This window comes from Electrona antarctica (genome assembly GCF_951216825.1).
Source record: "Electrona antarctica genome assembly, chromosome: 13".
NCBI lineage: Eukaryota > Metazoa > Chordata > Actinopteri > Myctophiformes > Myctophidae > Electrona > Electrona antarctica.
In genome coordinates this window covers 31,479,331-31,495,440 of record NC_136794.1, presented here as the reverse complement: position 1 = coordinate 31,495,440, position 16,110 = coordinate 31,479,331, and the positions used below count along the sequence as shown (strand labels likewise).

General features: G+C 42.3%; 1 protein-coding gene across 1 annotated transcript in view; it reads left to right on the top strand.

The window, feature by feature from the left end:
* The first annotated feature begins 3,420 nt into the window (after positions 1 to 3,420).
* Positions 3,421 to 16,110, top strand: part of LOC306935363 (neurexophilin-2-like) — a 24,260-nt gene continuing 11,570 nt past the window's right edge. The window contains exons 1-2 of the mRNA XM_079518377.1: positions 3,421 to 3,535; positions 3,678 to 3,808. Of these exons, the coding sequence (XP_079374503.1) occupies positions 3,764 to 3,808 (45 nt within the window). The 5' untranslated portion in view covers positions 3,421 to 3,535; positions 3,678 to 3,763. The remainder of the gene's footprint in view (positions 3,536 to 3,677; positions 3,809 to 16,110) is intronic.

Below are 16,110 nucleotides of genomic sequence, written 5' to 3'. Positions count from 1 at the left end.
TAAATTATATCTATTCTGTAATGCTAATTAGAAAGGACTGTAAATATATATATCTTCAATAACCCAGCAGGGAGACCAAATACCGTGCTGTATTTACCTTAAAAATGAGTGAGTAGCCCTTTAAATCTTGAATGACAGTCACTCTACCATAAAAAATAGAAGGATACCTTAAAAACGAATTGGAGACAGACGAAATAAAGTTCTGAGAGGAAGTTTAAGGTTTTAACTGTAATTTTTAGTAGGTAATAAAGTCAATTTACATAGAGAATGTGCTACATGGTTCAGATAATAATAATAATAGTACAATACATCACTATAATTTAGAGTATTCAATTGTTCCAATATGGATCCGAACTGCCCCTCTTCACAGCATCTTCCTGGCTTATACTGCATCTGACGTCAGTTGTTGATAAACGTTCATTGGCTGAATAGATAGTTCATTTCCGCAATGTCCCACGGTGGTGCTCGTTGTCGAGCACTCATTGGACCAGCACATGGATGATGAGACTGGTATTGTGACATCTTCCTTGGTTCCGTCATTGATAGCCATAGACCGGGAAAGCACAGAGGCTGGCGTTGCTATGGCAACCTGAAGATAACATTCTTTCCCTGCCGTCTGTGAACTCTTCAACAGAGAAATGCCTGGCTATCTACTTTCTCACTGGGCACCAAGGCCAAATACATGCAGTGTTTATCCAAATAGACCTCTCAATATGCCAGCTAACTTGACTGGGGAAAGACAGTATGGAGACCGAATAAGGAGTCAACAAGATATTAAATGGGACAGATGCAAACATATTTTGGCCATAAACATGGATGACATGACATTTATGATGATAAGAAGAACAACCCGGAGTAAACAGGCAGTAGGCTAAGAGTAAAATGATGATAAAAGGGCAAGATGACCAAATATGACCTATATGGAACACGGTCTGGGCCCAAGTTCTATCTGAGTTGACCAACATAATATGATGGAATGGCCAACTTGACATGACGTGTAAACAACATGTCAGAATTTATCTATCAGTCGTTCTCTGTTAACAGTTTTTGTATTAAGTTGTTTTTGAAATTGTAGGCTACTGTAATTCTGCAAACTGTTATACTTCAATCAAAACCGCCAACACAGAAACAAAAACAATCAACGCAGCTGAGCTGCAGACTACTCACTGTTTGAAGGTCTATGATAGTGAATGATTAATTCAGTTAAGTTGCACTGATATCTTTGACTTCAGGATGTGTTCCAGCCGCGTCTTCTCAAGGTTAAGGTTTTACTACCCTAACGTTTGGTTAGCCAATCCAATTATCCAACAGATAAGATAAGAAGAAAAAACTAAACTTTCACGTCTCGTCTTCTCGGCTCCGTGCGCGCACACACACACACAGCTGGGCACAGTCACACCTGCGAAATTGGCGTCGGTGATTTTAGGTACGGTGCCTGTCGTTGCACCAAATAACCACTAGAGGTCGGTGAGATCCTGCTATTCTATTGGCAGGTGTGTGACTGTCAGGATTTGAAATGTTTTGCCTATTATGACATGCTCGAAGTGATACACAATTTTAAGTTAGCCTACTAATAAAACGTTTAGCCTAACCATCAGTGACCTAAGATGTATGTTAATAATAATAATAATAATAATAATAATAATAATAATAATAATAATAATAATAATAATAATAATAATAATAATAAATAATACAACTTTTCCAAACATTTTCGATATTTTCCCAAAGATTAAAACAAATAATAACAGATCTAAGTTCGCAGTGTGGCATGAAGTGAAACGCGGTGAGCTTGTATATCTGCTATTTTTTAATAGCCAACAAATAAAGTGGTTAATTAAAATGATTGTGATTGTTGTGCCTATTTAACTATTTTGCTACGGACCCCAGTTTGAGAACCAATTACTGTGTGTCATGATAATCAGGCGCTGCTGTGCTGGCTTTAACCACTTGGTGGCGCAAGACGCTCATCAAATTCAGTGAGAAGCACAGTGATTGTTCTCAACAGCAGCAGCCATCCATTCCTAATGTTGTACTAACAATGCAAAATGTTTTGACCTTTTCGGTCTTGGCACTGTCCGAGCAGTGAAGCATTGGCTCTGCTAGGTTTGACATTTATAAAAATGAATAAGAATGACTGACTTGTTATTTTAAGCCTACATTAAAACAGGCTAAAAGTCTCTAAGTATGTTTGGAGGCGTGATTTTGTAGGCCTTGTTGTTCATGACAATTTAATCGCATTATTGCTCTTGCCATCATCTCTTTGAACATAATAGCCTAATTAACACCCACACGAACAACATGAGCTCGAGTTCCCACGCTGAGAGTGGCAATTAAATTGGCAGATTTGACACTCAGGCTAAATAACTAGTTAAGTACACGTACGTGTACTGTACGTACGTGTACGTATAGCTTGCAGATCTTATAGGCCATGTAGAATTAGGATTTGTGACAAAACAGCAGAAGTATGAAGGGTAGACCGCGTGTCCTTGAGAATGACGACATGCACACGGCTCCTCCGATCATCTTGTTCTAAATCAGTGGCTCTCAAACTTTTTTACGTCAAGGACAGGACCCCCAAATTAATATAGCCTACCGGTATATTTGGCTAAGGTGGGACGCCGGCGTCGGGCCCAATCTGAAAATATTTTCAAATATCTATCTATGGCTATGGTTGAAGTGGTTTTGCTAGTGGGGACCCTGGAACGCCCACAAGGACCACTAGGGGTCCCCGGACCACCACTTTGAAAACCACTGTTTTAAAAGTGAAGTGGAAGTTCAGGACTTTTTTTGGTCTTTCCATTTTAAACGGGAGTCATAGACACGCGCGCACACACACACACACACACGCGCGCGCGCGCGCACACACACACACACACACACACACACACACACACACACACACACACACACACACAGACAGACAGTCTGCGCGTCTCGCTCTCATCCATCCAGGAGCGCGCATGCAGCGCGCCGATATTGGCTTGTTGGACTGTTGGAGTATCCAAACGCAGCGCAGGAGGAGCGGAATGGATAGAGAAGGATGACGTTCTAGCTGAAGAAAGACTCTCAACAGGCAGCACTTAGAACTAGAGAGAGGAGGAGGCGAGAGGACCGCGTCCAAAACGGCTCAATGTGGACGGTGGCTATCGTATATGACCATAGCCAATCTAGACGTTTTATTTGTTTGTTTGTTTAGTTGTCGGATCTTATTATAATGACGTTGTTTGGGATTAAGTAGCCTAAAGCACTCCCCCCTAAAACAGTTTTTTTAACTGGACTTGGCGCAACTTGCGAGCACCGTTTCAAATCGACAAAGCTGCTGTAGCTACGTTAAGAGACCGCCACGACCGCCTTATTTTTTGCATTGAAACAACCAAATTAATAGGTGTCTCTTGTTTTGCTCAGGGAGGGAATTCACTTTGAAGAACTTTAGGCGGACAGATACCTTTGGGAGGATTAGAACATCTGTGAATGGAAGAGAATGGTTCCACCTGCCCTGCACGGTTAAGTGATCTATTGCCTTTGGAGGAAGGTAAGGAAAAGTTATTAGCCAGGGATATACAGTAGCTATAGCCTAGCACTGTTACTTCAGATTCATTACACCGCTTACATTTGATGCACGACTGCAACATTTATTGTTTTTTTCCCTCCTCCAAAATGCTCTGTTCCCTCAGGTGACCACAGCAATGTCTCTCCCTCAGCCTTCCAAAGAGGATTTAAGCGCCGCTCATCTTGAATAAAACCCAGAAAGTCATCCAAGATGGGAACACTGCAAACGCTCTTGTTTCTTGTAGTCCTGCACCAGGTGAGGTGATGGCGATTTAGTAATTTATATGACAAGTGATTTATGTATTTATTTATTTATGAGAGCAGCATTCAGGTACTGGCATAAGGCTAGCCTGCAGGCTACATATTATTTTTTCCATATTGTTGGCTTGAAGCTGCAGAGCATGTTTTTCATTTTTCCCAGCAGGTAATGAGTAGGCCTACCTATTTATTTTATTATTATTATTATTATTATTATTATTACCATTATTATTATCCTAGTTTTAGCAATACATTACATTATGTCTTGTTATTCATCTTCGATGCTTAGAGAGTTGTTTTAATGTTATGTTAGCTGAAGGTGTTGGCAATTTTCTAAAACACTATCATAATAAAAACAAGTGGCTAGTTAGTAGTTATTCATTTTAAATACATCTCAGCATCAATGCAATATACTGTGTGTGTGTGTGTGTGTGTGTGTGTGTGTGTGTGTGTGTGTGTGTGCGTGCGTGCGTGCGTGCGTGCGTGCGCAAGCGAGCGAGCGTGCATGCGTGTAGCCTATTTCAGTTTAACTGTATTTTGGTGACTTGAAATTTCAATACCGACCTTGTTAACTGGGATTCCAAATTTGCAGGGCTGTGATGTTGGCACATGACCAACAATATTAGGCTATATATAATATTGTTGAATAATATTCAGCAATATGCAAACTTAAACTGATTTAAGCATTCAACTATATGTTTGCCACTGTAAGGCTTACTTGAGAAACTGTACAATTTGTACAAAAGTACATTTTGTACCAAAATCCAACGGATTACCTTATTCCAATTAAGAGTTATTTGTCATTTATCACACTTATTATAATTACACTGCATTGTTAAGCATTCTGTATTATTAAAAACAATGAAAATGTAGTTCAATAATAGCTCAGAAACTGATAAGATTCCGCAGGGTCTTCACTCTCGAGGACAGGAGTTATTCCTTTCTATTCTTATATCATCTCTGTTGGGTGGAAACCTCATGTCCAAAACTGTTACTTTTAAGGATTCAAATTCAAAACTAGCTATAGTAGCAGATCTACAAGCTGAAAACACATCGCTTCACGACTCATTTCGAGCTTGCAAATCTGCTACTTTTGTGTGACACTGCAGTATGATCAAGTAGTTGTATGTCAGATTGCAGTCTGGTACCGTATTTTGGACGGCAGCCTCTGTAGTTTAACGCCTCATTTATAGGTCTCTCACCGAAAATAGGCGATCTACAAGCTCACAACGCTGTGAGCTTGTAGAATCTACAAGACGATCTACAATGTAGATCGTCTATTCTCAGTGTGAGACAATGCCGCAACCAAGTATGAATCCGGTGTTATAGAATCATCATTCATGACCAGGCCATCAGTATTATTATCCGCTTTCACAATCACTTCATCATGTGGCCATTTGTGGTAAATAGCAATCAATTTATTTCACTTTCCTCCTATGCACTTGTGCAGGTTTGACCCTCTTGGTTTGAACCTCAGGCTTTTGATGTTCAAATAGTTTTTGTTGTAAAGAGATAGGTCTGGGTCAACGACAAGCGGGGCCAAAGAAAATTACAGTCAAGTGCAGCGACATGCGGCTGTGAGGAATCGCAAGCCACAAAAGCTGTTTCCAAAGCTCTTGAGTCTGTATTTGCATGAGATAAACATATACAATATGACTGAATCATAAGTCCACACTTAGCCATGGGAAATTATTTTGTATTTACCGAAGATTGTGCGTCTTAAGCTGTTGCGTGAAAGCCCCGTTGTGGCCTTTAATGCTATTTTCATTGCATAACTAAGCTCTCCAAAGAAAGATCACACGATTTAGGGACATATTAAAAATGGTTTTAATAATCATTTTTCCCCAGCAAAGGCTACAGATAGATAGATACTGTCCCGCATTGGGTAGCTGAATATAGCTAACACTTTATCGGCCTCAATGCTTTATTGAGTTTAGCAATACCCCGAAAAATGATTGAATATGTTTTTTCCCATTAATGCCATCTTCAGCGAGGTGCCTCCTTAAAGATAGCCTTGAGGTGTGCCGATGCTAGCCACAGACCGCTGTCTGTCTGGTCTGAGCTGAGATTGTAATGGGCCATGTGCCTTTGGGAATTCTCCCTCCAGAGAGACTGGCTCCCTGGAGTGTCTTCCTTCACACGCCTCAGTACACCCCCCCTCCCAGCGGAACCCACTGCTGGCTGCCGGGGACATATTGGCCCTTATTAAATACCATCCTATGTCACGGATGTTGGCAGATGCTTCAGCAGCGAGCCAACGCTCACGCACGCACGCACGCACGCACGCACGCACGCACACACTCACATGCGTGCACGCAAAACATGCATCATACAGTGAGAAGTGTGGCCACGGCATCCATCTGTGCCGTACCCCGGGGACAGATAAGAGGGTCAAAGCCTCGCTATGAGAATCTATTCTTCCTTATGACATCTTCTGCAGTCTCAACCTCCGAGGAGTGACAGCAGAACAATGTAGATGAGGACAAAACCTACTTGAGCTTTTTGCTCTCTGCCACCCCACCCTCCCCCCACCACCACCACCACTCTCTCGGCTTTCATTCTGTAGATTTTAGGCAGAGAGAGTGAGATGGGGAGGAATCTGTGTTTGTGACACAGAAAAGCCCTGAGTGTGTTAGTTTAAACAGGGAGAGTGTTTCGCAACACCGCTCTGGATTAGCAGGCGAGGAGACAATGACAAAGTCTATTAGGCCTCGGTGTCTGATTGACTGACTGCTAGGGAAGCGCCGCTGTTTGGTAATATTATGTCACAACAAAGCATCCATGAGGGGGCCTGTGCCAAGCGGATCAGTGCTAGCATAAAAATGCATCGCGTGCAGTGTTGCCCTCTCCTCTTATTAGAAGTGACTTTGGGCTTGTTTTTCCGTTAAGTCACTTGTATATATTGGTAGTTTTAGGCTTGTTTCTAAAGTGTAGTTGATTATTTGGGCTTGTTTTCTAATGTTGTTTAAACCAGTGGTTCTCAAACATTTTCATGTCAAGGACCTCAAAATGAATATGTATTTGCTTACCGGTATTTCTCTCGCAAAATCTGGCCCAGCACAAGGCCAAGGATATGCGGACAGAAGAGCGTGATGCATGAAAGTGACATGGTTCCGCCTGCGCATGAGCGAGCAGGAAGACATCTTGTCTCTTTGTCTGCAGGTTTTACACCAATTGAAGTCATTCCTACAACGTAAACGGGCATCACATTTAACCACTTAAGCTACTACAACTACAGTATATATATATATACTTCACTGTACTACGAATAGTGAAATTAACCAGTCTCTAAACTTGCAACACATCATGGGCGCCACGTGCTGTGAGCTTGTAGCTCTGCTATTTTCCACTGTTACTGATTGATTTCCTTTTGGTCAATTTTCACCTATATAATGACATGTCCAAAATATGGATGACAGGTTGAAACTCATTGCAATGTTTCATTTGAAACGTTTATCGTGGAAATTCTATAGAATGACAATATCAGAAATAGATCGGTACTGTTAAGTCTGTGCAGTTTTGTATTCTCGTACGGTAATCACAATCTACCAGAGCCTTTTATTTATTATTATTATTATTAAATATTGTCCCATGCATTAATTATTTTTGTAGTACAACAGACTAAAGCCCAATTTAGACTTTGTCGTACGACATCGTTGTGGCCCGGACATAGCCGTTCTGTAAGCTCACAACGTGTCGCATTTCCAACACGTTGTGAGATCTGCTATTTTAAGTAAGGCGACACCATCCTATGACGATGGAGCATATATCTTGGGCATGAGCCAGTGCAGCTCAATTCAAAGTCGGGAAAAAGGGGGTTCTTTTTTCTTTACACGTTTATCCCCGTCTCCCCAACAAAACACAAAGTGTTCGTAAATTCCCTCTCTCTCCAAGGGCCCCTTCACCCTCTTTTCCCCTTCTCCCTCACGCTCAATTAGGTCCGAGTTCATTATTTATTTATTGTATATTTAAAGGCAACCGACACCGGGCGGGACGACGTGTAATAAAATGTACAGTGGTGGTTGTGGGGAGGATTAGCAGGATGCCTCTTTAATCTCGACGCCTCTGATAATACGGCATGGGCTGATTGATTAGTTTTTCAGGAAGCTTATGTCAGAAAAACCTAATCCGTCTTTGGATTGTGCCACAGCCTTGTAAGGTTTTTTTTTCCTCCCCTCTCCTCCGTTGCTCCGCCACTTTATCATGGCGGCGAATTACAGAGCTGCTGGGCTGTGATAAGGTCCTCGTTCTTTCAGAGCACCCCCCCATCCCATCCTATCCTCCCCAAGCGCCCTCCCCCCCAATGCACACACACTGCGCGCACTCACGCACGCACGCACGTACGCACACACTCACACACTCACACACACACACACACACACACCAACCCCCTCCCTCCCTATCCCTCATATTAAAAAAAGAGAAAAGAAACAGTGTTTATATTCTTCACACCCCTGGCGCAATGGTCCTGCTCCTCACACCCCTCTCTCAGGATTTTGCCTTGTAAAAAGCGGGCGAGAGAGGGACGCAGAGAAAGAGGGGGGGGGGGGGGGGCAGAGAGGGAGAGAGAGAGATAGTCTTAACGACTTTCAACCTGGCTGACAGCCCTGTTTTGGGCATGTGTTTTAGGCGAAAATGTTCAAAAGTGTCACATTTCAAATTTCTTCACAGAACATGCAAAGGAAAATGTAAGACCCATGAAAACCCATTAAGACCTGAGGCCGATTCTACAAATGCCTTCTAATTCTGTAGTTCTCACAGTTTCAAGATTTTTCAAAAATGTAAAAACAAAATAGCAGTTGTACAAGCTTGCAGCACATCGCTGTGAGCTTGTACATGTGCTATTTCTGAATAGCCAACGCTAAAAAATAAAATGACCGCTTTCCCGGTTTTAAGTAGCAAACCCACAGCTATCACTATTATTATTCTATCAAAATACGACAAAGTATAATACTGTATGTGGTTAAAATCTCAAAATAAATAACTAAATACCAGTGAAATTTGCAGGGAAGAGAAGACCAAAGAATGTCTCTGAAGGGACAGTGGTGGCATTCAGCCTGGCAGACTGTTAGAAACATCTGTGGTGGGTATTGATTAAACATGGATCGACTGATGCGCACGCCGGGCCTGTATGTGCGTATTAGACCAGGTGGACATGGGACACGATGTCCAGGGAATAATTTTTGGAGCTTTACCACCCCTGCCGATGTGTATCTGTGCTCATATTGGGGTCACAGTCTCTCTAGCCAGAAGGCTCGACGTGGTAATCCCTCATAAACAATACTGTCTGTGACATTTGCAGTTCTCAGCCCATATGTTTGGTCTCCTCGGCCCTCTGAACCAAAGGTTGGCCATTTCCCTGGGAGAAATTCTCCCAGCCTGCGTGGCTTTCCGTACGCGTAGACGAGCGACAGTAACCACCACGCCACGGACCGTATTGACAGGACTGCAACGACCTACCAATATCCCATCTTCAGTTCATCAGTCATAATTCTGCATGCACTGGCAATAAATCCATTGATACGTTTCAGCTGTTGAAATGAAGACCAAGAGGAGGTACGTGTGATTGATAGGCCTCTAGCTATTGGTAATGGCGACCGTATTGACAATGACCCCTGATAGTCTTACACACAGCAGGGGAGGCCGTCAAAGCGTGCATGCAGTACTTCTCATGCTGGGCTCCTCTCATAATAGTTAACCACAATGTACTTCGTCATAGAACAAATAACAAAAACAGCACATGTACAAGCTCACAGCACATCATATACTGTAGCTGCTTTTTGCCAGGTGCTTGAAAAGCGCCTGGAATACTGGATTTGCTATTACCTCTAGTAGCGACCGTAGTAGACACTTTTTCATGATTGGCTGCCTCGTCTCTAGGCTGCCTTTAAGCCAATGGGACATTTACCCATAAAACCCATACTCTGAACGCCGCAACGTAAAGGCATGAGCTGAGGCAGAGGCTGCGGCACACAGACTGATTACTGTAGATGTTTTTCTTTGTTTCTCTTTTCTTTCCATTTTTCCATTTTCGAGTGGTGCAACCACTCCAAGGAACAGCAATGTCCCTATGGGACTATGTGACTATGTTACTATGGTTAGAGTACCAGTAGGGGCAAAAGTGGCGCTGTTGTGCCAGAAACAGAGAGAGAGAAATAGTGTTGCACTGTTGCCTGCTAATTACAGACAGAGAGAGAGAGAGAGAGAGAGGCAGGGGGAGAGGGGAGTTGCACCACTCAGTTCACACGGGTGTGATTTTTTTTTAAACTTTGAAAACCTTGAAATCTTTGTAAATTGTTTTGACCTTTTTAGAATTTTTTAGAAAGAATGTTTACAATTACTTAATTAATTAATAATTATAAATTACCTATAAATGGCCTGCCCAAAACAGGGATGCCAGGTTGAAAGTATTTACTGCCCAGTTTGCACACGATGATAGAGGCCCTCCAAGCCACTGCAGTCTTGCAGTTCTCTGAGTTCCCCTCACAATAGTTAATGCTTACGATGGCCGAAAGTGCTGAGCTGTTCCGATAGAGGGGGTGGTGGTGGTGGGGGGGGGGGGGAGTGCTCTGCCGGTCACACCTGCTCTGGCGTCAGGGACATTATGTTTAAATATGATGTTGAATTAGCCGCTTTTTGGTCCACGGCGATGAATTTTAATGGCGGACAGGAAGCCCAAGGCACGGCGTTCGATCTAGATGCTCCGCCGCCTTATGGCGGTGTCATTAACTCTCAGCAGGATCAGCGTCATCCTAAACCCTTGCTGTTGGGGTGGAAACCGTGTATGTCCAAAACAGTTTCCCTTTAGGACAGTGTGTTCTAATGGATCCAATGTAGTCAACAGTCACAAGCTCTTAGTACTTTCCTTTGGTTCAATTCATATTTATTTAAAAAAACACCCACAGACAGACTTTCACAGAAGAAGAAAGATCTAAAATAGGCAATCTACAAGCTCACAGCACGTCGTGATGCAACACGTTGTGAGCTTGTAGATTTGCTATATTTTTGATATTTATATAGAGAGAAATATTTAACCAAAGGAAAGTTCTACTTTTGTGACACTGTAATATGACGAAGTAGATTATATACATAAAAAGTTGAAATATGTAGATACAAGGTTACTACCCGACAGCAATGACACTCTGTCGGGTGGAAACCTCATATATCCTAAACTGTTGAGGATTAATATTCAAAAACAGTAAGTATCAGATCTACAGGCTCAAAACTCGTCGTTTCGTATCGTGCAGTGTTTTGAGCTTGTGGATGTGCTTTTTGATGCCTTTGTGTGACGCGGCTGTAGCATGATCAAGTACTAGTTTGGATTAGTTTTTACGTCCGGATACCCAATCCAGGACAGGCTTCAGACGCGCCTCCTAAGGAGACGGGCCTCCTTGAGAGACTTGGCTCAAATCTGAACCCATTCAATTTGGCGCTAGGAACCTGTTGCGACCACATGCTGATGTCGACCCCAGGCAGGGTTCGAACCCACAACCTTCCGCATGGCACGCATACCGGTATGCTCTATAACCACTACACTACGGCGCCAGGGCGGCCCCCTATGATAAAAAAACCCCACAATAAGTTAGAATATGGAGATAAGAGGTTTCAGCCTAGACAGCGACAATATTGAGTATCTCTGCATCCCCTCACAGCATCGTCTCCCTTGTCTCCCCCCCCCCCCCACCCCCACCACCACCACTTACTCAATGCTGCTAAAAACAAGTCATTAATTACTGGTACTTTCTGTCTTTGTCCAACTCCTGTGTGTGTAGAACAGATTCTCATCCTGTTTTATAAGCTATGAACCAACAATCCTCAAGGACCCCAACCCATCTCTCCCCACAACAATATATACTGTATATATTAGTATATAAGAAGTATATAAGAAGGCATAACACAGTCCTTTGATTTGTACAAAAACAGAAGAGAAACTTAATATTTAAAGGACACGGAAAAGGTTCAGTGAGGACCAATCTATGGAAATAGGTTGAAAATGGGTGCTTTAGCTGAGCGCCGTTGTTGCGCTGTTGCGCACCGCAAATACCTTAAACCTTTCTTAAATCTTTATGAACTCTCACTTTATGAAATGTCACTTACTACTTTGATACATTTAACAAACATACAATATACTGCTTTTATAACATTTCATAGCCACTAGTGGTCTGTTTAGGCTTATAGGCATGGGTTTGGTGGTTAAGGTTAGGGAGCGTGAGGATTTGTGGAGGGCATTCGCCATGCAGTGTTTGGGCAGAACCCACACGACTGTGACCGCGTAAGGTTCACATCTAAGGTACAAATCCCACCGTTCATTGGGTCCATCAGCAGGACTGCCGTCATTTCAAGTGTGACCGTCTCTAGCGACAACCCCCTCCCTTCGTTCTAGTAGAAGTCAATAATGCAGCATCGATACAACAGTGTATTATTAACCACTTGAGCCTCACAACGCGACGCATTGTTGTGAGCTTGTAGATTGACTATTTTCAGTGAATAGATTTGGTGTACTCTGCCATAGACCAGGGGTTCTCAACGTTTTTGGCTGGGGACCCCCGGAAATGCTTTGCTCTTCATTTCCATTTTTCAGCCATTCAGTTGCAATCTTATTTTTATTTATTTTTTAATAATTTGGGGACACCCCAAAATAATTTGGCAACCCCCCGAGGGGTTGCGACCCATGGGTTGAGAACCCCTGCCATATATAGACAATGCATAGATAGAACATCACTGCTACTGGTGTGAATTCAGCGTAACAGTAAGCCTTCATGAGCAACGTGGCCCATAGCCAGGAGTTTTGATTGATTGATTGAAGTATTTAACAGTTTGCAGAATTACAGTACATTTCAAGCACAAGTCAATGCAAAAACTGTTAACTGTGGACGACACACTGATAAAGCATTACACTTGTTTGCAACAGGGTCCACCCCTTTCAATTAATCAGAACATTAAGAGACGTACACAAAATAATCACACGCGTGTGAAATGAGGGGTGCTAATATATTCAAGTCTAACTCATGTTGATTAGGTGATGTAAAACAAACGGTGCAAACACAAACATTAAACGCCATTAACAATAAAGAGACAATATGACGTAAATGACACATTATGACGTAAATTTGAACTCAAGACAAGTTAGCCCCTCAATAAACAGGAAATCATGTAAGGAGGCAAATGCCATATCTCCTGCCTCTGTAGCGTAAGGTGGCTTGATGTACATCCCCAGCCATGATGTACTGTACACATACACCCGGTTGGACACAAAGGGAGGAATCAGGTCCCATTTCTCTAGTCTTCGGTATGAACCAAGGAGCAAAGCCCGAATGGGCGAATTTAACACTTGATTTTATTAAAATGTAGGCATTTAGCAGACGCTCTTAATCCAGTGACTTACGTTAAGCAAGAACAAAAAGCATGGCAATACATCACATACATAAAAAGTAGTTATCATGAATCATACGTAAGCTAAGAACGTAACAGTGGAATATCTATATAATGGAACTATGCATGTATACAGTACCTTATAGGCAGCTATGTCTACATAAAAATGCTATTATTGTCTCCACCAGGCCGAAGGCATGGGGAGAGAGTATGTTTTGCACTCCGTCCGTGTGTGTGTGTGTCCGTCCGTGTGTCCGTGTGTCCGTGTGTCCTTCTGTCCGTCCGTTACCAGCTAATCTCCGGCACCGTTAACCTGGTCGATGCCAAACTTTGCACACACACTCCCTAGATGCCAACGATGAACCTCTGCCCCGCATTTTCTAAAACGGCCTGTTATAGCGCCACCATGAGGCAGCTTTTCACATGTGTTACCTAAAACTGCACCGATCTGCGTGAAACGTTGCATGCACACTCCCTAGAGGCCAAGGACAAACCTTTGACCTGCATTTTCCGCATCTGCCTTTTATAGCGCCACCAGGTGGCCGACTTTTGTAAAACACATTTTTGGATATTACTCCTCCAGATTATGTCCAAAAATCTCACAAATCGTTACACAGTATCTCTATGGTCATGTGCTCAAGTCGGATCTGTCCGATATTTCATATTCCACCCTAATTGGCTATAATTGGCTTTCACAGTTTGCAAGATTGCCCCGTTTTGAACAAAAGCCTCAAATCATGAACACAGCATGCAATTTACGTGAAATCTTTTACACATTTTCTTACTAGGCTGAGGAATATATCCCACCCTTTTCACATTGGCCTGTTATAGCGCCACCAACAGGTTGATTTTTGCAAAACACATTTTTGGAACACAATGCCTCAAATCATCCAATTGCCATCAAAGGCAAACATGTTTATATTACTCCTAAACATTTTGCCAAACATCTCACACAGTCCTATCCTCCTGGTGGAGACCTGTGCCCAGAAGGGCACTTTTTCTAGTTCTACATAAAATGCTATCTAAGTCTACATAAAAATGTCGGGGCTAAGGCAAGTTTCTCTTTATTGTCAATGTCGTTTTTAAAACAAACATTGAACTAAAAACAAACCTCTGTCCATTGTCAATGGCGTTTTAAACCTGTATCAATAATTGCCTAATAATAATAAAAATCACACCTGTGTGAACTGAGTGGTGTAAGGTCTTATATAGACTGATCAGCTGTGGTCTGACGTAATGAAATCACACCCGTGTGAACTGGGTGACCATAGCAACCATGCTCATTCTTTTTTGGTACGGACAGACAGACAGACAGACAGACAGACACGTAAACTAACAAAGCCAGTTGTAGGAGTGGTTTACACCACTCAATAATAATCACACTGTGTGAAGTGAGGGGGGCTTTACCAACCCTTATCATCTTACATCATCGCGATATCATAACATAACACCATATGCCGATTTGCTCAGTGACAGACAAAACAAACATTAAACTCTGTTCATTGTTAATGGCATTTAATGTTTGTGTTAGTGACAAAACAAACATTAAACTGTCCATTGTCAATGGCGTTTTTAATGTTTGTCTGGACAAGACAAACATTAAATCGGTATATAGGAGGGGCTAGCGCACCTCAATAATACTACTATAAATAATAATATTAATAATAGATTTTTATCCCCAAAAACGATTCTTGGAATATTTGTTCAAGACCAATCCATAATTACAATTAATTGTATCTATTTCATAAAAGATTTTACTTGATTATTAAAACAAAATAAAATGTAGCTTGATAATGATATCTGGTCATTTTAGGTTAAATAAGTTAATGGAATATTAACTAAGCCACAGAATCAAGGATTGTTCTCCGCTGAATTAGGAATGTTCTCTGCGGAATCAAGACTTTTTCTCTGCAGATTCCTGTGGAGACTAAATAAGCATAATAAATCAGCCTTCTGATTGTTCCTGGTGTTTTGCGTTCTCTCTCCTACACCTCTGAAGTGTGAGTTCTCCGTTTTACCATCATGTCATTTTTAGCCCTACTCAAGAGCTGTCAGCTCCCTTCTGTCTTTGCATAATTATTTCTTGTGAAGAACCTGTTTTCAGAGCTGCATGTTTCCAAGTAAAAAATTAGAGATCAACAAAAGAAGTGAGGCCTTTTTCGTTTCTTCCTGGAAAGGGCAGCTGTTTCTCTTATATCAGTCAAGGTTCAATCTGCACAGAGAACAGAAACATTCGCTCTGTCAAATTTAGCGTATCTGTCAGGGCGAGACGCACGTACAGGAACGAATCAAGGCACAAAACAGCCGAAACCGTTTTGAATTTATCTCCCCGTTTATACACAGTTCCGAGGTGAACAAAACGTGAAATTGAGGTTGTCAAGAAGAGAGAGAGAGAGAGAGAGAAATCGCTCGGCGAGAGAAACGTCAGGATTACACGTCTGAGATGAAAGCGAGAACAAACTGAAAGCTGAACACCAAATGTGTGTGTGTGTGTGTGTGTGTGTGTGTGAGACACGATAAAATACCACAGCTCATTTAACACCCAAGGAGTTCTACAGCACCAAACATGCACTGTTTGCCATTGTTCTGCAGGGAACGAAATGTACATTATTGGTCAAGAAAGTGATAATTACTGTACACGCTGCGTGTGATGTGGTACAGTATTATCCGCCTGAATCCCTCCTATCAGGCCCTAGGAGGTGTGCTGCAGGTGTCGGGGAGGCATGGCAGGAGTCAGTGCTTTGACCATGTAAGGGGATTACGAAAGTGATGATGCGTTAAAAGGTAACACCTGCCTGAAAGTGAAGTGTTCACGCGGCTTTACCGCTGTCAGATGTGGCAGGTGCTGAGATAACACAAGTATTCCAGATTACCTGACGGCTCTCGTCTCGTCCCTTCCCTTCGTCTCCTTCCCTTCCCTTTGCCTCC